The sequence below is a fragment of the Equus przewalskii genome, chromosome 21 (assembly GCF_037783145.1).
Source record: "Equus przewalskii isolate Varuska chromosome 21, EquPr2, whole genome shotgun sequence".
In the NCBI taxonomy this organism is placed as follows: domain Eukaryota; kingdom Metazoa; phylum Chordata; class Mammalia; order Perissodactyla; family Equidae; genus Equus; species Equus przewalskii.
Genome location: NC_091851.1, coordinates 20,999,982 through 21,023,946, shown reverse-complemented (window position 1 = coordinate 21,023,946; position 23,965 = coordinate 20,999,982). Strand labels below are relative to the sequence as shown.

The following is a 23,965-nucleotide window of genomic DNA, read 5'->3' as shown; positions in this document are numbered from 1 at the left end:
TGGGAGATTGAGAAGCAGCTTCCTCTGGGATCTCTGAGTGCCTGGCTCTGGGGTGAGCGCTGGCAGAGGACAGAGGAAGGAAGAGAAGGAACCTCAGACCCGTGAAGTGAGATAAAACTTGCATGTATTAACACAGAATTCTCCCTGCCACACATTTCCTTGTGTTGTTCCCCTGGAGGGAGCAAGAAGCAGAGATCCAGCTGAGGACAAGATTTTGAATTTTTAAAATAGATTTATTCTTTTTAATAATTTTAGATTTTACAGAAAAATTGGGAAGATAATACAGAGAGTTCCTATACACTGCTGCACATAGTTTCTCTTGTTATTAACATCTCATATTAGCATGGTACATTTGTTACAATCGATGAACTGATATTGGTACATTATTATAAACCAAAGTCCATAGTTTATTTAGATTTTGGCTTAGCTGGCGCTGCTATAACAAAACACCATAGACTGGATGGCTATAAACAACAGAAATTTATTTCTCACAGTTTTGGAGGCTGGAAGTTGAGATCAGAGTTCCAGCAAGGATGGGTGAGGCCCCTCTTCCAGAAAACAGGTTTTTCATTGTATCCTCACATAGTGGAAGGGTTTAGGAATCTCTGTGGGGTCTCTTTTATAGGAGCACTAATCCTCTTCATGAGGATGGAGCCCTCATAATGTAATCACCTTCCAAAGGTCCCATCTTCTAACACCATCACGTTGGGCATTAGGATTATAATATGTCAGTTTCATGGGGAAAAGAACATTCATACCACAGAATAATCAAATACTTAATTGATTTTCTTGCTCAAATTGTTCCAGCTTTGGCCTTTGGGAGCTCTTTCAGTTGGTTTGTGCACTCGTTTGACATACTCCAATCAATGGGTGGTTTTTTTTTTTTGGTGGCGGGTTCTTTTTTTTTTTTTTGGCACTTATTTGTTTTTTGGATGTGTTGAATTTTTGATGGGATTTTTCAAATGCAAAGAGGTGAGATTAGTCTTTAACAAAAGGGCTTTAAAAGACAAGTGTCAGGTGATTGAATGAAGAAACATTTTATTTTGACACCCAACATTTAGTAGAAACTAATGTTCTCAATGAAGTATTCATTCATTTATTTTTTCAAAAATGTGATGATAACACTATGCGGCAGTCACCGTTGTGGCAACTGAGGATACAAGTAGTCCCTTCTCTGTTAGAACTGACATCCTATTTGAAGAAGAGACATGCACACAAGCAGATCTCACTTTGCATGGTGCTGATATGCATGAATTTCAGCTACTACAGTTTAGTTAAATAGCATCAGTCCCCCTCACATGGTTCAAATTCCAGTTACCACAGTAAATTTACCATGAGCAGTTGCACAAGTAGAAACTTCGCTGCTAGCTGTTCTCCAGTCCACAAATCACTATGTAACGAACAGGTGCTCATCATGGTCAGTGACACATCACATGACTTCTTTCAAAGTCTGTAGTAATTGGTCACTGTGATTCTGTAACTCAGTTAATGTACAGACAGCAAAGCATGTAGTTGTGTTGTCTTCTTGTCTCCCAGTGATGAACCCAATGAGATTCTGCATAAATCAATTATTGCCAAAGAGAATGGGAAACAGATGAAAATGCAGTGGAGGAATGAAAAGTTGTAATACTGGAAGTGAAATTCAAATAAAATGTACATGGAGTTATAGAAGAAACGGCTGCCTGTGGGGATGTTGACACTGATGCTGTTAGAAAGATTCCAGATGTGCAGCCAAAGGAACTCAGTGAAGGCACACTTACCACATAAATGAGGAAAGTGATGGTGAGGAAAAGGGTGAAAATGTCCCAGAGGCAGTGACACCAGCGAATACTTCAAATTAAAGGAACTTTTGTAAAGATTTCAGGACATTGAAAGCACAAGGGACAAAATGTTGGAAGCTGATGCAAACTTAGAAAGGAGTGTGATGATTCACCAAGGCGCAGAAAAGATGCTCGCTCTATATCATAAATTACACAACACGAAGAAGGCAAACACTGTTCAAACTGCTCTGGATAAGTTTTTACAAAGAAATAAAACACTTTAATTCTCAACGTTTCTCATGTTTCAAATGACAGTATATAAATAAATACTAGTTTTTCTATTTTTTCATTTCCCTCTACATTTAAAACTGACAGTAAGAGAATTTCTAATGTTTTGGAAAAACCGTTAAAGGTCACAGCACAATCATTATTAATCCCACCGTTTATGGAGATCACTTCCCATGGTTTCAGTTTGCGTGGTCATTTTTATGGTCCTGCACTACTGTGCAAAGTCTACTGCGTATCTTTAGTATGTCAGATGGTAATAAGTGCTAAGGAAACAAATTAACCAGGTTAGGAGGAATCGGAATCCCAGGTGAGAGAGAGGAATTGATATTTCACATACGGTGGCTTATGGAAAGTTTATAGAGTGACATTTGAGCAGAGACTTGAAAGAAGGGAATGAGTGAACCATGCAGACATATTGGGAGAAGCAGCAGAGGAGTGACATGATTTGATTTATATTTCCAAAGAATCACTGGTTGAAACAAAAGCCAGTTAGAGACATAGCGATGGTGCAGGAAGAGATGATGGTGGCTGGGACCAGGGAGTAGTGGTGGGTGAGACGTGTGCAGATTAGGGCTATAACTCAGTGGTGTGCAGGGGAAGGCTTGGACAGCCTCATGCAAGCCGATTGTTACATTTTCAGGAATTTTGCAAGCTGATTGTTAAACTGTTGGTAGCTTGAAATACCACGGAAATTGGCAAGCACTACAAATCAGTTTTTTAAAAAATTTCTTTCGGAGAATCAATTTTTAAACATTTGCCATCTCACCACTGGACATAAGCATGTTGAAGGCAGAATTGAATATTGGGTAGAAGAGAAAGAGAAATCAAAGATGACTCCAAGGCTTTTAGACTGACAGCATGTGTACGATGAGCAACAGGGTTGGGAAGGATGCAGGATGATAGAAGAATCACTGTTTTCATCAGAGAGAGAGGAGGGAAATGTTCTTTCTGGGTTTGAGGAGTAGGACATTTAGGCAAAGGGAAAGGAGAATAAATTTTATTTTAAAACTAGGATGAGGGTTCCTTTGACCTCAAGAGGCGATAGGAAACCTCAACAAGGCTGGGGAGTTGGGGCCACACAGGAATCCAGAAGACAGAAGAACTCTTGAGAGCATGGCCATGAGTGTGTAGTTCGTGGCCAAGTCCCAAGATGATGGATGAGAGCCATCCTGATATGTGTAGGTTTGACTTGTTTCTCACCTTCTGGGGAGATGTCTTGAGTCAGTCCCCAGAGCTAGTTCCCATGGCTCCTGTTCAGGACCGTATTTGAAGACCCAGCTCTGGGGGCATCAAGGACTGAGAGAAGGAACAGCAGGAGTGTGTGAACAGGCAGGTCTTTGCGGATGGGGGGCATTAGGAGCAGAGTCGTGAAAACTTCCTGTAGGCTCCTTCTCTTAAGCTAGACCCCTCAGGGAAGGAAGGAGGCAACAGAGACTGAGGGTGGTATGTAGCAGGAGAGGAAAGAAGGAGCTGTGGGAAACATGTCCACATTTCATTGTCTGCTCATCGTTACAGAAATCTTCCCTGAGTGCCTCCTATGTCTCTGGTGCTGTTCTCCTGCTGGGAAACTTGTAGTGAGAAGACAGGCAGCCACTGAGAAGGACTCTGCCACCTCAGCCTTCCTCCCCACATCCTGGTCCCCCTTCCCCATCCCTTCTACTATGTCACTCAGAGGGTCAGAGTGGGAAAAACTGTCAGAGCTGCAGATCTGAGACTTCTCAACACTAACGTAAAGTGTGGATTCCTCTTGCCTCTTGGAGCCCCAGCATTAGAATAATCTAGAGATGGTCTCCAAGGGAACCATCCCATTAGCTGCCCCTCATTCAGCCCGCTTCTGCCCACTTCCTGCATAGAACCCCCGGAACTCTTTGGATGCCCTCTAAAAACCCTTATTCCAGCCCACCTTCTGCAGGACTCCACACGGTTCCTGGCATTGAGAACCTCTTAGAGGATCCACGATACTCCTGAGGGTATTGAGAGAGATGTGTGACCTTCTCCTTACTCCACATGGGTCCTGACCCTGTGTGACCTGTGGGCTGGCCCCTCTTGCTGATTTGCCCTTTCTGGGACAGACCTTATCCTGCTGTCCCGGCCCCGCACTTACAGTCAGGCCCTCCACTTCCTGTGGACATAGATGGCAAACACGCCGATGGCCAGCAGCACCTTTGGGCCTAGGAAGAGGACAGCCAGAAGTGGAGAAGACATCTCTTGGCCTAGAAATCAAGGAACATGAGGAGCCATTAGAGGGGCCACACAAGAGTTGTTCCCAGGGCTACACTGAGTCCATCTGAGGCTACCTGGGCCATCAACATTCTGAAGATTTTGAACCTGCATCCTGCCCTGCACTCAGGCTTGAGGCAGAAATCAGGGTTCAGAGGTTCCTCATTCTCACTCACCCCCTTCTCAGGCTGCCAGGGCTGTCCTCCTGAGGGAAGTGTGGAGAGAATGTGTCCTCAGTGACTCATAATTGTGGCACCTGGTTTACTTACTTGATCCTCCCACCTCTACGGAGCAGGTACCATTATCCTCATTCTGATGAGGAAACTGAGGCTCAGAGAGTCACAAGATTAGTGAGATTCAAACCTAGGGAAATCCATCATTGTTGTCCTGTAGAATGACCCAGAGACCTCGCCTTTTGGACCAAGACAAGTCCAGCGTCTCAGGGTCATAGGAATGAATGTCCACACAGCATGCAAGTGGAGAGAGGACAGGTTTCACGGTGGGTGAGAGAGTTGCAAGGGTGCCCCCTTTCAGACTGGGGTGAGGCTGGATGACCCCATGTTCTCAGGAGCCGAGGGAGCCCTCAGGGTGGGCTGATCTCCTGAGACCAGGCAGGAGAACACTCTGGTGAGTCTAGGAAGAGATCTCATGCTTGGGAGGGGCTTCAGACACCATCCGGCCCACCAGGAGCCCAGTGCCCATGTCAGCTGAAATCCTTCTGTTTGACCTGGAAAGTAGTCATCTGAGGAAGCACTGTTTGGGTTCTTTGCATTTTTACAATAATCAATTTTTGCTTTTAAAATTAAATAAATAAAGGTATTAAAATAATTTTTTGTAAGTAAAATAATCCTTAAGGACGGAGAGGACACCTCACCCTTTTGTGTTCCTGGGGGTGTTGCAGGATGACAGTTCTCACTGAGCACCTCTTTGAGACTTTCTCTCAGATGAAGGCAGCGGTGTTGCCCAAGTTTTCACCTCCTTTTGGAGGGCAGCTTGCATCCAAGGGCTGGCTGAACTGGAGTCAACAGGCTCAGCCCGCTCCCCTCCATTGAGAACAGTTCAGAAAGACCCCCTGGCTGTACAGCTCTGTGAGAGGGGTCGAGTCTTTGTTGTGCCTGCTTTCTGGTCAACAGCTCCCTTTCCCAGTCCCGTTCCTTCACACAGGCATGTTGATCCGGGCAGCACGCCACAGTAAGCTGCCGCATTCTCATCTCCATTTCAGAGTCTGCTTCCCAGTGTAACCGACCTATGGGAGTTCGTTTGGAAGTGGTCTAGAAAGCAAACTCTAAATGCAAATATGGAACTGGATCACTGGACTGGCTGACCAAGAGGACCCCGGCACTGGTGGGAAGTGGAGCAGAGGTAGGCCTGGCCTCCCCTTGTAGTGCAAGTGTTCAGACTTCACCAGTGGTGAACTGGGAGGGTGTAACCAGAGGAAGGGAATACCTTGGCATCAGGCATTTGAAATTGAGCTGAAAAATTGTAATTATAAGCACTATGGAATTGGATGGCTGTTGCTGGGGCATCAATCCTTTGGAGAAAGATAATGAAAAGTTTAGAGAGATTAATCACAGGGGAAAGGTCAAGTCTGAGGGCCAGAGGACTACCTGGCAGCACTGCAGAGTCTTATCTCCTAGAGCCAGAGGGTGGAAGAAGTGAGGATGGGCCCAGGACACAATTACATTAGCAGAGCTACAGAGGAGGTTGAATTCTCAGCTTTAGTGGCCTGCTCTGCCAGAATTGGGCCCTGATGGGGAAGGATGGACCCTGAGATGTGGGACAGGGACATATGGGACGAAGCACTCAGGAATCTTCAGTGACTTCTGGGTGCTGAGAACAATGGCAGCAGCACAACTCCTTATCTCCAAAAATGGCCTCTCAAACCACAAGAAAACACAAAGAGGGGAAAGTAAATTCTACTCAAAGTGGCTCTCAGTATTAGTTGAAGAGAAAAATGCTAAGACTTCAAAATAACTGAGTCAATAAAAAAAATCACCAAACCATAGTGCAGAATCTGTCACTAGGCTGCCATCCCAGTCTCACCCAGCCGCCAGGAAAAGTGACAGGACAGCTAGCAAAGGAGCCTGAGAGTTATTTGGAAATCCCACCACCAATAGTAAATCCACCATAAATTTGAAAATGTTGGAAAAGTGTCCTGCACATGAGAACATAGACCATAGGAAGGCGTTTCAAATTGTGTCCAATTGAAAAAGGTTGTCACAGAATCCTCAGAATCTGTGAATCTGTTACTTACATGGTAAAAGGCACTGGCCTTGGTGATTAAGTTAAGGATCTCGAGATGGGGACACCATCTTGGGTTATCTGAGTGGAGCCAGTGTGATCACAAAGATCCTTATAAGTGAAAGAGGGGGGCAGGAGATTCGGAGAAGATGTGAAGACAGAATCAGAGGTCAGAGTGAGGGGGGCCCTTACTGAGGAATGGGGGCAGCCTCTAGGAGCTAGAAAAGGCAAGGACACGGATTCTCCCCTGGAGCCTCCAGAAGGAGTGCAGCCCTGGCCCGTTGTAGACTCCTGACCTCTAGAACTGTAAGGTCATAAATTTGTGCTCTTTAAAGCCACTAAAACTGTGGTGATTTGTTACAGCAGCAATAGGACCCTAATACAAGGAGGCTGGGACATTTTAAAGGACAGATGTGACTAAAGGGACAGGCTCAATTTAAAGTGCATAACTTGTGGGGCAAAAAGGCTAAAAATAAGGAAGAAGTAGTGTTTGGCAATTTCACGGTGAAGAGAAAAAGGAAATCAAGGGGAGGGTTATGTAAGGTCTAAAAAGACAAAGAGAACCAAAAAACTCAGAGGTCTCAGAACCTTTCTCCCACTGTCAAAACCAACCAACACAAACTCCATTAACATACCTGGATTGTGCTGTACTGAGAGAAGAGAGGAACGTTCAACTAGTAATATGGTAAAACATCCCAATACCATAAAAACAAACATAAAGATGTGCATCTTCATGCTAAAACCATTGCACCCAATACTGCAGTGGCTGGAACCATCAGATGCCCAGGGCAGGCTGGGCATCCCTCTGCAGCAGGATCTCAAATGCATCTTGCACTTTGCTCCTGCCTGCCAACCAGGACAACCCAAAAACCATGTCCAGCCTCATTACGCTAGTGAGCGTTTTCGGTCAGGCACACTGAGAGCACCCAGAAGTAACAGTCATGTTCCGAGCCCCACAGGAGATAGAGACTAAGGAGCAAAACCAGGCTGGTTCAGACAGGACAGCATAGACCCAACTCTCTTTGCTCTCTCTGTTCAGTACTACTCTGACCCTTAGAAACAACATGAGGTACAAGTACAGGAGGACTCTGGAAGGAGGATGAAGAAGCAGACTGGCTGGCTCCTGAGGACTGGAGGGAGAACCCAGCAGCTGGGGGTCTAGATTCCACTCTCCCAACTGCCCAGCACAGGAGGAGACCAGACAAATGAGAAGTGTAACGTCAGCCATCTCAGTTCCTGCCTCAAGAAATGAGAAAAGGAGGAGCAAAGTAAACATAGCAAAAGGAAGGACACAGTAAAGAAAAGAGGAGAAAAATCAATGAAATTGAAAACAGAGAAGCAATAGAGAAAACCTCTAAAGCAAAAAACAGGTTGTTTGAAAAGATCAATAATATTGAAAACTTGTAGCAAGATTGACGATGAAGAAAGGAGAAATGACACATTCCAGTATCAGGAATGAAAGAGGGGACATCACCACAGACCCTGCAGACATCACAAAGATAATATGGGGAGATTGTGAACAACCCTACAGGCAGATTTGACAACCATAGAAAATGGACCAAATTCCTCAAAAAGCACAGCCTACCACAATTCACTCAATATGAATGTATAATTTGAATAGACCTAAACTATTGAGAGAACTGAATTGATAATTTAAAAATCCATGAAAAAAACCTCTCAAGACCCTGATGGTTTCACAGGAATATTCTACCAAGCACTTATAGATGAATTAATACAAATTTTGGTTCAAATAGACAGCTATAAAAGATATTTCGGAAAATGTGAGCATATAATGCATTTTAGATGATATTGTTAATTTTATTAAGTGTGTGATGGTATTGGTTTTGTAGAAAAGCCAACGTTGTTAATCACATGACCACACAGTAGTGGACTCCACTTGCATCTAGATGTGCACACATGACAAGTTATTAGTGGACACAATTATGTAACTTCTGTATGTCTCCTTTTTTGAGGGGAATTAGACAATTTACTATCTTTATTATTCCAGCAGGCAGGGCCATGGACATTCGGTGTCCCAGGGCTGACTCAGCAGATCAGGACAACACCATCGGGCATGTGGGAAGGGATATGGCCCTTTGAAGGGTTTTCTGGAGTAAAGACGCCTGGAAACCTGACTCGATTCTCTTCTGATGTTACCTGAGAGAGAAATAAGACATATTTTTTTCCTAGAAACGAGGACTCTGTAGGTCCTTGGACAATGCCCAGCTGAGGGGTAAGGTGTCTCTAATTAGCACATATTTCCTGTACAGGCTGGTGGTCCCCGTCCTCAGGGACTCAGATTTACCTGACTAGTGTAGCCCAATCACCTGGTCTAATGGCAAGATGTCTTCAACAACATCCCGCCCCCCCCACCCATTGCTCCCTGAGTCTCTTCTGTAAAACTCCAAACTCACAGGTGGTTGAAGCAGGAAAGGAGATCACAGATGAACTGGAATTTGCGCGTAGTAAATGTGTAGTGAGAGGTTCTTATTATTGTTGGTGCATTGTCAGAAATCAGGGAACAAAGGAGGCGAGCTGTGGCCACTCAGGGTTGACTAGGTGCCTGGTCCAGGCTCAAACCCCACACCTCAGGGGTCCCCTTCCAGAATTCCACAGAGTACTAGGTGCAGGCATCTGCTGGGGTGACATTACTGATGTGAATGGAAAAGTCCAGGGTAGAATAGGGACTAGGCAGAGGTTAGAATGAGCAAGGGGGAAGGAGGTGGGCTGACGTGGATGGTGACGTAATCATGGCCAGGTGAAGAAAGCAGGAGGCAGGATGCTCTGAACAAGATGATTTCCATCCTTCCCTTCTTTCTTTAATGTGTATTTAGGTCAAAAGATCTGTAAAGATATGTCTGAAACTCTTACCAGTGGTGACTCTTGGAGTGTGGGATTTGGCAGATGGGAGATCACTTCCAAGTTCTACTTTATATTTATAGACTTCTAGATTATTCTATAACAAGTTTAACTACTACTTTTTTTTTTTTTTTTAAGGAAGATTAGCCCTGAGCTAACTGCTGCCAATACTCCTCTTTTTGCTGAGGAAGACTGGCCCTGAGCTAACATCCGTGCCCATCTTCCTCTACTTTTTTATATGTGGGACACCTACCACAGGATGGCATGCCAAGTGGTGCCATGTCCACACCTGGGATCCGAACCAGTGAACCTGGGCTGCTGAAGCGGAACATGTGAACTTAACCACTGCGCCACCAGGCCGGCCCCATAACTGCTACTTTTAGCATTTAAAAAAAGGATAAAATTTAAAAAGAGCCACATGAGTTGGAGTGGAGGGCTCACCAGGGCTTCCACCTGTGTCCTGCTCCTTCTGGTGGGCAGAAGCCTCCAAGGTATGGTGTTTGGTGACCACTGGCTGCCCGTCATGCTCCACCTGGTAGGTGAGCAGCGCATCCTCCCTGTGGGCAGATGAGTTCACTACGAGCCAGCTCGTCCAGCTAAACGTCCCATCCTTGTTCTCTATGAGGGTTGAGGCTGTTTCTGTTCGGGTCACATTTTCGTTCTCCAACCAGGTCAGCTTTAGGTGCCGGGGGAGAACTTGTTCACCTGGCAGGTGACGTTCGCCAGGTTCCCTGCCATGGAGTGTTGGGAAACCTCCAAGGTGGGCGGAACTGAAACAGCACAGGGCAGAAGCTCTGACCTTATGGAACAGACAGATCACAGAGGAGGGCTCCATAACTTAGCTCCCACCACCACAGATGGGACTCACCCAGGACAGTGCCAGGCATGCTGCAGGGGCTCAAACAGTGAAGGTACTCTCTGCATATGAATGAATCACTAAGCACAGTGCCAGGCACACAGTAGGTGCTCAGGGACTGGTAGCTCCTATTAGGGTCACAATGAGTGAAATCAACCAGCACAGCCCCTGGCACACAGTGGGAAGATAATAACTGTAGTGAAATAAACGAAATCACCAAGCACAGAGGGGCTGGGCTTCGAGTAGGTGCTCAGTAATTGGAGCTGCTACTGGTAAGTAGGTGACACTACCTAGCACAGAGCTTGGCATGTGATGGGTGTTCACCTCACAGCTACCACTGAAACTGGAGTGAGTGACCAGCACATCCAGGAGCCTGGTGATTGGGAAGGACTGTCAGGAATTGGGTTCCGGGAAATTCAAGGCCTGGAGGAAACAGCAGGGGGAGGAGCTGGCTTGGGAGCTTGGGTGCAGGTGCGGGCTTGGGCTGGGGGTGAAGGGCGTCTACCTCGGATGGTCTCAGACAAGTTGGCCGTCCCACGAAGAGGAGGGCTCCCCTTCAGGGTGACGTGGGCCACCTCGCAGATGACCTGAGAGCGAACATCCCCCGGGGCCAGCAGCACCTGGGCTGTGCTGGAGACGCTGTAGGACACGCTGTCTCCTTCTGGGTCCACGTTGGTCTGGGAGGCTGACAGCTCATTGCCATTTTTGAACCATTTCAGGGTGATGTTTCTGGGGGAGAAGCCGTGGGACTCGCAGGTGAAGCTCACTGTCTGCTCGGGCGGGGCCCTCGCCGTGGGGCCCGATACCATGGGGGGAGAGGGTTTGGCTACAAAAGGAGCATTTATGAACAATAAACATGACTGTGACTATATCACTGATCATAAGCGTGTGACACTAAGAGCCTTCACATACATTATTTTTTAATCCTTCTATTAGTGCTGGGAGGGCGGGTCATCACTCTCATCCTACAGAGGAGGACAACAGGCTCCAGAGGTGAACTCTGAGTAGGGGGCAGGGTTCTGGGGAGACTCTGTTGCTACCACATCTAGGAAGGAAATTAGGTAAAAATCCAACAAATTAGAATACACATACCCACTGACCTAGCAGTGCCACTTCCAGTGGGCATCTCCCACTTGAGTAGAGTGGTGAGTGCTGGTTCTTTTTTTTGGGGGGGGGGGGGGGGGAAGATTAGCCCTGAGCTAACTACTGCCAGTCCTCCTCTTTTTGCTGAGGAAGCCTGGCCCTGAGCTAACATCCGTGCCCATTTTCCTCTACTTTATATGTGGGACGCCTACCACAGCATGGCGTGCCAAGTGGTGCCATGTCCATACCAGGGATCCAAACTGGCGAACCCCGGGCCACCAAGAAGTGGAACGTGCGCACTTAACTGCTGCGCCACTGGGCTGGCCCCACTGCAGTGCTGTTTTAATATCTCAAGGTTGAGAACAACTTTGCATCCATCAATAGATGACTGTAAAATGAGGGATTCTGTCTCCATACGATGGAGTGTTAGGCAGCTGTGGAAACAATGGCAGCTCTCAGGGTTGATATGGAATGCTTGATTGGGGATGATGTGCTTGAAAATTGGGAGAAGTTCCCAGTCACCTTGGGCCTTAGGGGCTGAATGTGATGGGCATTCTGAACCTTTGGGAAACTGATGAAAAGGAAATACGCTGGCTCCCTGTTCAATGGTTTGGTTTAACAAGTTTTCATTCAGTGCTTCCTATGGGCCAAGCTCTTCCATGGAAAGAGTGTCCAATGCCAGGGCAAGGAGTCTTCCCAGAATGAGATCAGGTTCCGGAACAATCCCCTCACTCACTGGCCATGTGACTGAGGGCCAGTCCCCCAACACCTCTTGGCCTCAGTCTCCCCATCTGTACACAGTGGCTTGGACTAGGTGGGTTTAAATGTCCATTGTGAAGTTTTAGGATTCAGGATTCTGGGCCTCTGGCAGGAAACCCCGAATGAGCAACGTTGTTGCCTCAATGGAGAAGCCCTAAATCACCCACATAGGGAGCTTCTTCCCTGGGTGAGGGACATTCTGAGATCTCCCAGCTCTGCCCAGAGCCTTCAGTGACTATGTGAGTTGGTTCCTGAATCACACGAGGGTTTTCTGGACAGACACAGAGCAAACACCCAACCTCTGTGCATCTCCTCAGAGTAAACAGTGATTCTGTGCCTCTTAGGGTTTTCCTCTCAATGTGATGTTTCTGAAGGTGAAGTGTTGAAACACACATTCTCCTCTCCTTGCCCTGCATGGATTACTTTTCTCACAGGAAGGCAAGAGAATGTGAGCTTCCTGGGAGAAGAGCCTTGGCCTACTGTGTCCACTGCTGCTTCCCCAGAACCCAGAGCACAGCCTGGCACATAGTAGGTGCTTAGTAACTGCTGAGTAAAGGAAGCCTCCTTCATATTGAGGGGCACTCTCTGGAGGCAGGGGCAAGGTCTGGCCTTGTGACTCTGTGAGTCACTCAGACTTTCAGTTCCCTCATCCCTGGAACCAAAATGATGGACAGGATTGGAAAAGGCAAGGGCTGTGGATCCAGGCAGATGGGGGTTCAGACTTTTCCCTCCCTTTACCAACTGTGGGGCCTTAAGCAACTAGGACGACTTCTCCAGGCTCAACTTCCCTGATCTGTGGAAGGGGGTGACATCAGATCATGAATAAGCACCCACTGCTACATCTGATTCTTGTTGTTACTCAAAGAATGGAAGGCGTTATTACTGATTTGTTGTCACACACGAGGGGACAAAGGAGGCCCACTCTGTACTCACCACTCACGGTGAGCTGGGTGCCTGGTCCAGGCTTAAACTCCACGTCAGGACTCCCTTTCTGGAACTTCACACAGTAGTAGACACCAGTGTCTGCTGGGGTGATACTACTGATGCGGTTGGAAAAATCCACGTTGTTTCTCTTTGTGTTGTCTGAAACATGTGTTACCCGGGAGAAGTGTCCTCCTTTGAAACTGTAGATTAACTCTCTGCCTGTCCCTGTCCCTCTGAACCACTCGACGGGCCCCACAGGGATCAAGGAGGTCAGGGTGCAATGCAGAGTGGCCGTCTCTCCAGCTGCGATGGACACTGACTTCTCAGGCTGAATCACCTGCAGCTCTTCCTCACCTGCCGCTGCTGGAGGAAAACAGACTGATTATTCATCCTTATGTGATCCTGTAGGTTTTCTCCAGTGTTTATCAACAATAGCTCTCATTGACTGAGTACACATCATGAGTGGGCCTTGAGCTGAGTACATTGCATGTATCATTGCACATAATCTTCACAATGAGCCTGTAATGTGAGACCCGATTACAAATGAGGAAACTGATGTGCAGAGAGGTTAACTGATGTGACAGAGAGCCACACTGAGTGTCTCTCTGGGAATTTTATGATTCATCAAATATTTCTGGCTGTTCACTCTCTGGCCTCCTGGTGTGTTCCTGGACCTTTGCATTGGGTGGGACCATGAGACTTCTTTAGACCATTGACTTATGGGCAGAAGTGATGGAAGTACTTTTGGGATTTGCATTTAACTTCAAGAACCTCTGCACATCAATTTCCCAATTCCAATTCCCTCTTCCACACGCTCATGATGGGATCTGCTCCATCAGCCTGGATACTTGAGTGAGAGTGATGGGCAGAGCTTCCAATGCACAAGGAGCATATAGTTTAAATAAGAAGTCAAACATTGTTTCCAGTTCCTGGGGTTTGTGTCCATAGCATAATCATGTTATATTAGTTTCCTAATCCTGCTGTAACAGATTACCAGAAATCTAGTATCTTAAAACAACAGAAATTTATTATCTTATAGTTCTGGAGGTCAGAAGCCCCAAAATGGTGTTTCTGGGCTAAAATAAAGGTGGCAGCCAAGCTACATTTCTTCTGGAGGCTTTCTTCCTTGTCTTTCCAAATTCTAGAGGCTGCCCACATGGCTTTTCTCAGAGTTCCCATCTTCCTATCCCTCCAACCTCTTGCTTCCATTGTCACTTATTCTTCTCTACCTTTGATGTTTCTGCCTCCTTCTTATAAGGACCCATGTGATTACATTGGGCCCACCTTGGTAATCTAGGATAATCTCCCCATGTTAAGAGTCTTAACTTAATCACTTCTGCAAAATCTCTTTTGCCATATAAAGTAAAATTCACAGATTCTGAGTATTAGGACATGGACCTCTTTGAGGGGCCATTTTTCTGTCTACCACACACATCTCTCACTGTTACAGAAACCAATTGCTTATCAAAAACCTATGTATATGGCACTGTCACACAGATTGAATGACAGAGCAGCTTATCAGAATCTGAAAGAAGCACTATTCAAGCAGTGCACTGGTGAAACAGTTTGTAAGATAAAACTAGAAATCAATAATAGAAGGAGAAATGGAATGTTCATAAATACAAAGAAGTCAAATAACACACTCTTAAAAAAATCACTAGGTCAGAAAAGAAATCACAAGAGAAATTAGAGAATACCTTGGGACAAATGGAAACAAAAACACAATATACCAAACTTATGAGATGCAGCAAAAGCAGGGCAAATAGGAAATTTATAGCTGTAAATGCATACATTTAAAAAGAGAAAGGTCATAAATCAATAACTTTACTATATACCTCTTCACAAATTAGAAAAAGAGAAAAATAAACCCAAAACCCAAAGTGAGCAGAAAGAAGGGAATAATGAGGATTAGTTCAGAGATAAATAAAACTCGAATGGAAAAACAACAGAGAAAATCAACAAAACCTAGAGAGACTCTTCAAAAAGATCAACAGAATTGACAAAGCTTTAGTTAGACTGACTGAGAAAAACAGAGGGAAGACTCAAATAACTAAAACCAGAATTGAAAGGACACTACTAAAATTTTACAGAGATTAAAAGAATCACAAAAGAGTGCTATGAGCTATTGTACACCAATAAATTGGATATCCTAGATAAAAATGGACGAATTCCTAGAAACATGCAGCTTACCAAGACTACATCATGAAGAAATAGGAAATCTGGATAGACCTATAACTAGGAAGGAGATTTGAAACAATAATCAAAAATCTCCCAACATAGAAAGGCTCAGGAGCACTAGAATACACTGGTGAATTCTGCCAAATGTTTAAAGAACTAACACTAATTTTCCTCAAACTCTTTCAAAAACTTAAAGAGGAGAGCCAGCCCTGATGGCCTAGTGGTTAAAATTCGGCATGCTCTGCTTTGGCAGCCCGGATTCCATTCCCAGGTGCGGAACCACACCACTCATCTGTCAGCAGCCGTACTGTGGTGGCAGCTCACATAGAAGAACTAGAAGGACAACTAGAATATACAACTATGTACTGGGGCTTTGGGGAGGGGAAAAATTGAAGAGGAAGGAAGTCTTCCTATCTCATTCAGAGTCATTCTGAGACTCATTTGTAGGCCAGCATTATCCCAATACCAAAGCCAGACAAATGCACTATAGGAAAATTACAGACCAATGCCTCTTATGAAAATTGATGCAACAACCCACAATAAAATATTAGCAAACCAAATTCAACAGAACATTAAAAGAATTTTACCCCATGACCAACTGGTATTTATTCCTGGAATGCAGGAATGGTTCAACATATAAAAATCAAACAATGTAATAAACCACATTAATAGAATGAAAAGAAAAATAAACAGATGATCATCTCATTTGAGGCAGAAAAAACATTTGATAAAAGTCAACATTTTTCATGACAAAACAACCAATAAATTGGGAATAGATGGAAATTTCCTAAAAATGGTAAGGTCATATGAAAAACCCACAGCTAACATCATACTCAAGAGAGAAAGTCTGAAAGGTTTTTCCCCTAAGATTGGGAACATGACAAAGATGCCCACTTGCTCCAATTCTATTCAACACAACACTGTAAGTTCCAGAAAAAGCAATTAGGCAAGAAAAATAAATAAAAGACATTCAAACTGGAAAGGAAGAAGTAAAACTATTCCTGTTTTCAATGACATGATTTTATATGTAGCCATTCTAGAGGTTACACACACACACACACACACACACACACACACAAACACAGAGTTAATAAATAAATTCACTAAATTTTCAGGAAAAAAAATCAACAGACAAAAATCAGTTGCATTTCTATACACTAGTGATGAACAATCCAAAAAGGAAATTAAGCAAACAATTCCATTTATGATAGCATCAAAAAGTATAAATACTTAGGTGTAAATTTAACCATAGAGATGAAAGACTTGTACACTGAAAGGTACAAAACATTGCTGAAAGAAATTAAGGAAGACACAAGTAATGGAAAAACATCCCATGTTCATGGATTGGAAGACTTCCTATTGTTAAGATGAGTATTGAATACTACCTAAAGCAACCTACAGATTCAATACAATTCCTCTCAAAATCCCAATGATGTTCTTTGCAGACATAGAAAAGCCTATTTGAAAATTCATATGAAATCTCAAGGGACCCCAAATAACCAAATGATCTTGAAAAAGAACATAGTTGGAGGACTCACACATCCTAATTTAAAAACTTGCTACAAAGCCACAGTAATCAAAATGTGGCACTGGCATCAGAACAGATATAGAGACCAATGGAATAAAGAGCCTAGAAATAAACCCTCACACATGTGGTCAAGTGATTTTTAACAAGGATGGCAAGACCATTCGATGGGGAAAGGATGATCTTTTCAAATGATGGTGGGGAAACTGGATATCCACACACAAAAGAATGAATTTTGGTCATTACCTTATACTATGGACAATAATGAATTCAAAATGGATCAAAGACCTAAATATGAGAGCTAAAACTATAAAATTCTTAAGAAAAACCATAGGAAAAACTCTCCATGACATTGGATTTGGCAATGATTTTTTTCAATATGACACTAAAAGCACAGACAGCAAAAGAAAAATATGTAAATTAGACTTCATAAAAATTAAAAACTTTTGTGCATCAGAGGACACTATCAAGACAGTGAAAAGGCAACTCACAGAATGGAAGAAAATATTTGCAGGCATATATCTCATGAGGGATTAATATCCAGAATATATAAAGAACTCTTATAATTCAATGACAAAATAACAAATAACCCAATTAAAAGATAGATAAAGGATTTAAATAAATATTTCTCCAAAGAAGATATACAAATGGTCAGCAAGCACATGAAAAGATGCTCAACACTACTAGTCATTAGAAAAAATGCAAATCAAAACCCCTATGAGATAAGTCCTTCATATCCTTTTGGATGGCTATTATCAAAAACAAAATAAAAACAGAAAATAAGTGTTTGCCAAGAGGTAGAGATATTGAAACCCTTGTGCGCTGTTGGTAGGAATATAAAATAGTGCAGCTGCGGTGGAAAACAGTGGTGGTTTCTTAAAAAGTTAGATATAGAATTTGCCATATGATCACAACAATTCTACTCCTAGGTATATACTCCAAAATGATAAAAGCTGGGACTCAGACAGACACTTGTACATCAGTGTTTCAGTGTTCATAGCATCATTTTTCATAATAGCCAACAAGTAGTAGAAAGAATCCAAATTTCCATCAAGAGATGTATGGATAAACAAAATGTGGTCATATACATACAATGGAATGTTATTCAGTCCTCAAAAACAATGCTATTCTGATATATCTTATAAGATGGATAAACCTTGAAAATATTATGCTAAGTTAAAGAAGCCACATTCAAAAGGACAAATAACTGATTCCACTGATTCCACTTATATGACATACCTAGAATAGGCACATTCATAGTAACAAAAAAGCAGAGGTTACTAGGAGCTGAGGAGAAGGAAGAATGGGAACTTGCTGTTTAATGGGAACAGAGTTTCTACTTAGGATGTTGAAAATGTTCTGGAAATGTATAGTAGTGATGCTTTCACAACATTGTGAATATACTTGATGCCACTGAATTGTATCCTTAAAAATGGCTAAAACGGTAAGTTTTATGTTATGTATATTTTACCACAGTTAAAAATATGTACTAAGACAAGCTGATCGCCCCATGTAGAGCCTTTGAATTGGACTAAATGGCTCAAGGAAAAAGATAAAATGTGTGGTTCTAAAGGCTGATAGATTTCAGAAACGTGCACTTGGATGGAGAGATAAGACCATGGGAGGAAGCAAGGAAACCACAGACTTCAAAATTGTGTTTTGAAGAGAATTGTGGGTGGTTGACTGTGCTTGGAGAATGAGTTATTATCTGAAGGGACGCGAGTCACCTTTGGGCCAGTCACTGAAGAGCAGGTGCAAGACTCTCCAGTTCCACGTCACCGCCTCAGTGACTAGCCAGTATCTGGACTCAGAGAGAGATACTAAAAGATTCCTCCTTATTTGAAGTGTTCTCAAAAACAGGTGGATTCTGGTGGCAGGAATATAAATCAGAGGCGCAGGGTGTTGCGGGATCACAAATGAATTCTGTGTTCTTTTCTGTTTCTTAGCGACTCCTCAGGAGAAAATTTATGTTCACCTTTGGAGTTTGTGAGCTGGTGAAACGCACCCACTTAGCACTGTTTGTACCCAAACCTGCCTCCTAAGGAGGGCACGCGCTACTACAGGGCAGGTCTTGGTGTGCCCAGAACATCAGGTGGTTTGGGTTTTTAAGTCTGGAGAAGAAGATTGGAAGCTCAGACAAAAATGGGGAGAAACATGGATGAATCTTGGAGGAGAAATGGAGGGAATAGAGGATGGAGGAGAGAAGAGGGACCAGAGGGTCGAGACCCATCTGCCAGCTGTGTGTCTGTAATTCTCATATTTCCATCTCTGGTCCAAGCCTTTCCCCTGAACTCTGGACTTGTATGTCAACTGCACACTGACCTTGTTCCTTGGATGGAAATAAACATCTACAGTTAACGTGTCCCAAACTGAACTCCCGAATTTCCCCACAGCCCTCTGTGTCTCAGCTGAGGCACCTTTATTCTTCCAGATGCTCAGGTCACAAAGGCTTGGACTCTTTCTCTCCCACCCCCAATCCTCTGCATCAGGAAATCCTGTTGGCTCGATTCCAGCAGGCATCCAAAATCGGCCTCTTTCCCCATCTCTGCTAGCTACTGCCCTGGTACAAGCCACTTTTTCTTGTTTGCGTGAAGGCAATGACCTCTTACTTGCTCTAGTTGCTTCTATCTACGTCCTGTTTAGTCTCTTCTCAATCAAATGCTGGAATAATTTAAAGCTCATGGCAGATCACATCTATTCTCTCTTCAAATCCTTGCAGTGGCCCCTAAGTCGCTCAGAGCAAAAGCCCAAATCCTTGAACACAGCATGAAGATCCTACTCACAGGGCCTTTGCACGTGCTGTTCATAGTCAGGAAGGCTCTTCCTCATACCACTACAAGGCTCACTTCTGCACCTTCTTTTTCTCTTTACTCAAATTTCCTCTTTTTACTGATGCCCATGCAGACTGTCATACTAAGCATGTCCCACCCTGTAGTGTCTCCCAGTTCTGTTTCTACCTCTTATAGGGGAGGAAGACAATTCCTCCACCCATTCTAGGTCTTTCTGGCTGGTCTACAAATTAAAATTGACATGAAACAGAATAACAGGAGAAAATCAAACAAAGCTTTATAACATGTATACATGGCAGAAACCCAGGAAAACTGAGTAACTCTCCAGAATGGCCAAAGCTGTCACATTAGGTAGCATCTTCAGCTAAAGACAAAGGAGAATGTTGAGGGTAGTGGTTTGGGACTTCAAAGGGAAGGAAAGAAATTTACGTGGAGATGGAAAATCCAAATGTTTGGTAGACAGAACTTTGATAAGAATGAGCTTAGCAAGGACCCTCACAGTCTGTCTACTGATACCCAGAGTTATCTATGGTGACAGCCCGTCCTGGGGACAGGTCTTCTATCTTAAATTATTTTAGGCAGTTATGGGGAAGATCAAAGTTTCTTTCACAGTCTTTTGTTCTTAAAAATAATCAAGGCAAGAGACACATTTTGGGGTGGCCAAGTCTGATCCCCCACACTATAATTTAATTTTCTCCTTAGCACATCATTTTCTGATACACTATATTATTTACTTATTTGCTATGTCTATTGTAACTGTCATTTCCCCACTAGGATATAAGCTCTATGAGGGCAACTACTTTGTCTCTTTTATAGATCAATGCACCCTAAGTTCCTATATCAGCTCCTGGCACATAGTTGGTATCTAAAAATTGTTTGGATGATGTGTGAATTGCCCCATGTGACTCCTCTCTGAGACCCTGAAGTCAATTTTAAGTGGGTAATCTCTGTGGAAGTTATGTCAAAACCTGAGTTTCCCATATAGATGACTTTGTGAAAAACAAAAGCAAATTGCACATATGCAGGAAGCAGAAAAGCCCAGGAGAAGAAAACCACAAACCCTCTTCCCTACACCCCACCCTTCCCCATAGCCAGTGGCAGCAGCTGCAGAAATCTCATGTTATGGAGGTGGGGTAATGGTTAAAACCATGAGTTCTAGAATCAGACTGCTTGAGTTCAAATCATAGCTCTACCATTTACCTCTGAGTGACCCTGAACCTCTCTGTGCTCCCGTTTTCTTATCTGTAATGTAGAGGTGACAAGAGTAGCTACCTTGGATGTGATGAATTTATGAGATAACAGCTGTTGGTATTTCCAACAGTGTCTGGACATGGTGAGTGTTCAAGAAATTAAAGTTATTACTCATTAGCTTCCTGAGGTATGGAGGCTTCAGCTGACATTAGATGACATAGATACAGATATGGATATGGATATAATTATAGACACAGATCATACAGGCAGGAGTCTCTGTATCTTTATCCTCTTCTCTTCCCCTCACTTCTATCCAGTATGGAAGAGGGGCTCCATGACAGTACTGCACAAACAGAGAAGTTTGCTTCTCTGAAGAGTTTGGGGGAGTGTAAAGGGGGTAAATTTAGAGAAGTAGGAAGGATGCTGGATGAGAGAAAGGGAAAGTTAAGCATCTGTTCAATGTGTATTTCATGTAGACTGAAAATCATTTGAAGAGAGCAATAAGGAAAGTCTTTTCAAAAATCCTGTTCATGTGTGGATAATTCCTCACACCCCCTCACACACATATACACACATAAATACATGCATTCACAAATAGATGTAAAAGTGTGGCCTGGCATGCTAGTATACAAGGTTGTTTTGATGGTTAAATGAAGATATAATACATATTAAAAGCTCAGTAAAAATATGTTGCATAGGAACCGCCCAACGCATCACTAACACAGGTCTGCGAGCGCACACAGCAGAACTGAACTCTGCTGACCTCTCGGCGCCATGATGCTGACAACTAATCTTGTTTGCTTTTCTGTACTTTCTAGTTTTTCTGCAATTAGCCTCCTCTGAGAAGCCGAGCAACATAACGTGGTTAAAGGGATGAACTCTGGAGCTGGTCGCCCAGGGTTTGAATCTGGGCTACTCCACTGACTTATGCAAGTGATATTGGGCAAGTTATGCTCTCTGCCTCAGTTTCCCCAGCTGAAAATCAGTGATAAAGTCGCAGCTATCACACAGAGTTGTTGTGAGGATTAGATGAGTTAACACGCACAAAGTTCTCCTTGTTGCTGTTTGAAGCATCATCTGTTTCGATGCCTCTGGCAACCAGCTGAAGGTGATGGATCCACAGAGAAAACGCTCAGATCCCTGATTTCATGCTGTCAGATAGTGCCCAGTCCTGGGCCTTCTGTGATAGCACTGAGTGGTGTACCTGTGTTTACCTGGAGACCCTAAAAGTCCAGGGTCAGGGAGAAAGAATTCTACCCCAAGGAATGCTCACCCGTGAGTCCCAGCAGTAGAGTCAGCAGCAGGCAAGGAGGAGGGGGGTGGGGCCAGGAGGCAGGAACGGGCATACTGGAGGCCTGAGGAGCTTCTCTGTCCAAGTGTGTGTGCTGGGGAGAACCCTGACGCCCCTGCTCTGTGGAGGGGAGAGAAGGCTTGCCTTCTGTGACATAAGAGGAAGTGCCTATGATGGGGTGATGTGGCTGTGACAGCAACCTGCTTGTAGATTCTAGACAGTTCCTGCTTCTAGATTGTGAAATAGGAATCAGGCATAGGTGGCTACGCTTGAGGAGTTACTCATCTTACGTTTTCAGAAAGTCGTGGACAGGCCTAGCAGAAATAAGGCTTCCTCCCTGTCAACAAAAGAAATCATTTCCTGACTTCTTTCAGGAGAGGAAGTGGGTTATATGATCCCGCAATTTCACTCCCAGGCGTTTATCTCAGAGAAATGAAAACTGATGTCCACACAAAAACCCATGCATGAATGTTTATAGTAGCTTTCTTTCTAATAGCAAAACACAAGAAATATCCAAAATGTTCATAATAAGTGAATAGTTAAACAACTTTGGTGCATCCATACAAGGAAATTGTACTCAGCAATAAGAAGGAATGAATTATTTATGTGTGCAACAACTTGTAAGTTTCTCCAAGTCAGTTTGTTGAGTGAACAGAATCAATCTCAAAATGTCACATAGTGTATGATTCTGCTTATATAACATTCTAGAAATTGCAGAGATAGAGAACAGATAGGCATTTATCAGAGATCTGGTGTGGTGGGGATGGGTGTCACTCAAAAGGGCCTGTACAAGGAGGACCTTTGCGGTCATGCAATTGCTCTGCATTGTGATAATGGTGGTGGTTACACAAACACACACATAAGAGCACCAATATTTGCAAAAGCTGGGAATGTTACAAGATTCAGCTATAAATAACACTCTCATGGTCACTATAACATAGACGCTGACTAGAAGTTAGCCAAAATTGTATAATTATATCAAGGTGATGGAAAATAGAAAGTATGCTTGTGTGGCATGAGGTCGGGAGTAACAGAACATTATATCTTCATCTTCCATAGTGGGAAGTCAATAAAAAATGCTGAAGAGGGGCCAGGCCAGTGGTGTAGTGGTTAAGACCAGCATGCTCCACTTCAGCGGCCTGGCTCGTGGGTTTGGATCCCTAGTGCAGATCTACACCACTCGTCAAGCCATGGTGTGGCAGCAACCCACATGCAAAGTGACAGAAGATTGGCGCATATGTTAGCTCAGGGCTAATCTTCCTCACACATACACACACAAAAAGACTAAGAGTAAGAAATCAAGAAATAGGAATATAAGCATGGTGTATGCAATATGGCAGTATAATCTAAAATAATCAGTCAAAAGAGTTGAAAATGGTTGCCTCTGGGAGGTGGAAAATGATGAGAGTTTAGGGAGACTCTAGTTTTCATATATAGAACTATTTGACTCTTAAACCATGTGTGTATGTAGCTTTGATAAAATTGAAGCTAATTTTAGGTAATTTAATTAATGTTATCAGAGTTACACATGAAAATAATGTCCACATTATTAACACTAGTAAGAGAGTTTTATAAGCTTGCTGGATATAAGAGTGATGTTTAAAGCTCAGTTACAATCCCGTACGATAGTCAAAAACCAGTGAAAACAGTAATAATAATTTTTAAAGATTGCATAAACTAGAAAGTATTAAAGATAGCTCTAACTAGGGACACGTAAGACCGTTAATTGGAAAAACAACTCCCTGTACAACTGTGAATTGAAAGTCATAAAAGAAAACCTATATAAATAGAGGTATAGCACGTCCTTGAATGGGAAAACTCAGTATTGGAAAGACGTCAGTTTGCCTGAATAAATATATGCATTCAATGCAATCAAGTTATAATTTTAAAAGTGTTTTTCATGAAACTTGACAAAGTGGTTCAAAAATGCATTTGGGCCAAGAACAGTCGCAACAGTTTTGAACAACCAGAAGAGGTGGGAAGATTTGCCCAAAAAGAGGT

The 23,965-nt window shown here is 43.5% G+C and overlaps 1 protein-coding gene across 1 annotated transcript; it reads right to left on the bottom strand.

Annotated features, from left to right (window-relative positions):
- Positions 1-912: 912 nt before the first annotated feature.
- LOC103566101 (signal-regulatory protein beta-1-like) lies at positions 913-22,138 on the bottom strand. Its single transcript, XM_070588995.1, is given in 7 exon segments — positions 913-3,605; positions 4,153-4,261; positions 9,810-10,061; positions 10,064-10,138; positions 10,730-11,050; positions 13,000-13,353; positions 21,947-22,138. Coding segments are annotated over 6 exon segments (1,182 nt in total). The 5' UTR covers positions 22,020-22,138; the 3' UTR covers positions 913-3,605; positions 4,153-4,154.
- Between the last annotated feature and the right edge of the window lie 1,827 nt (positions 22,139-23,965).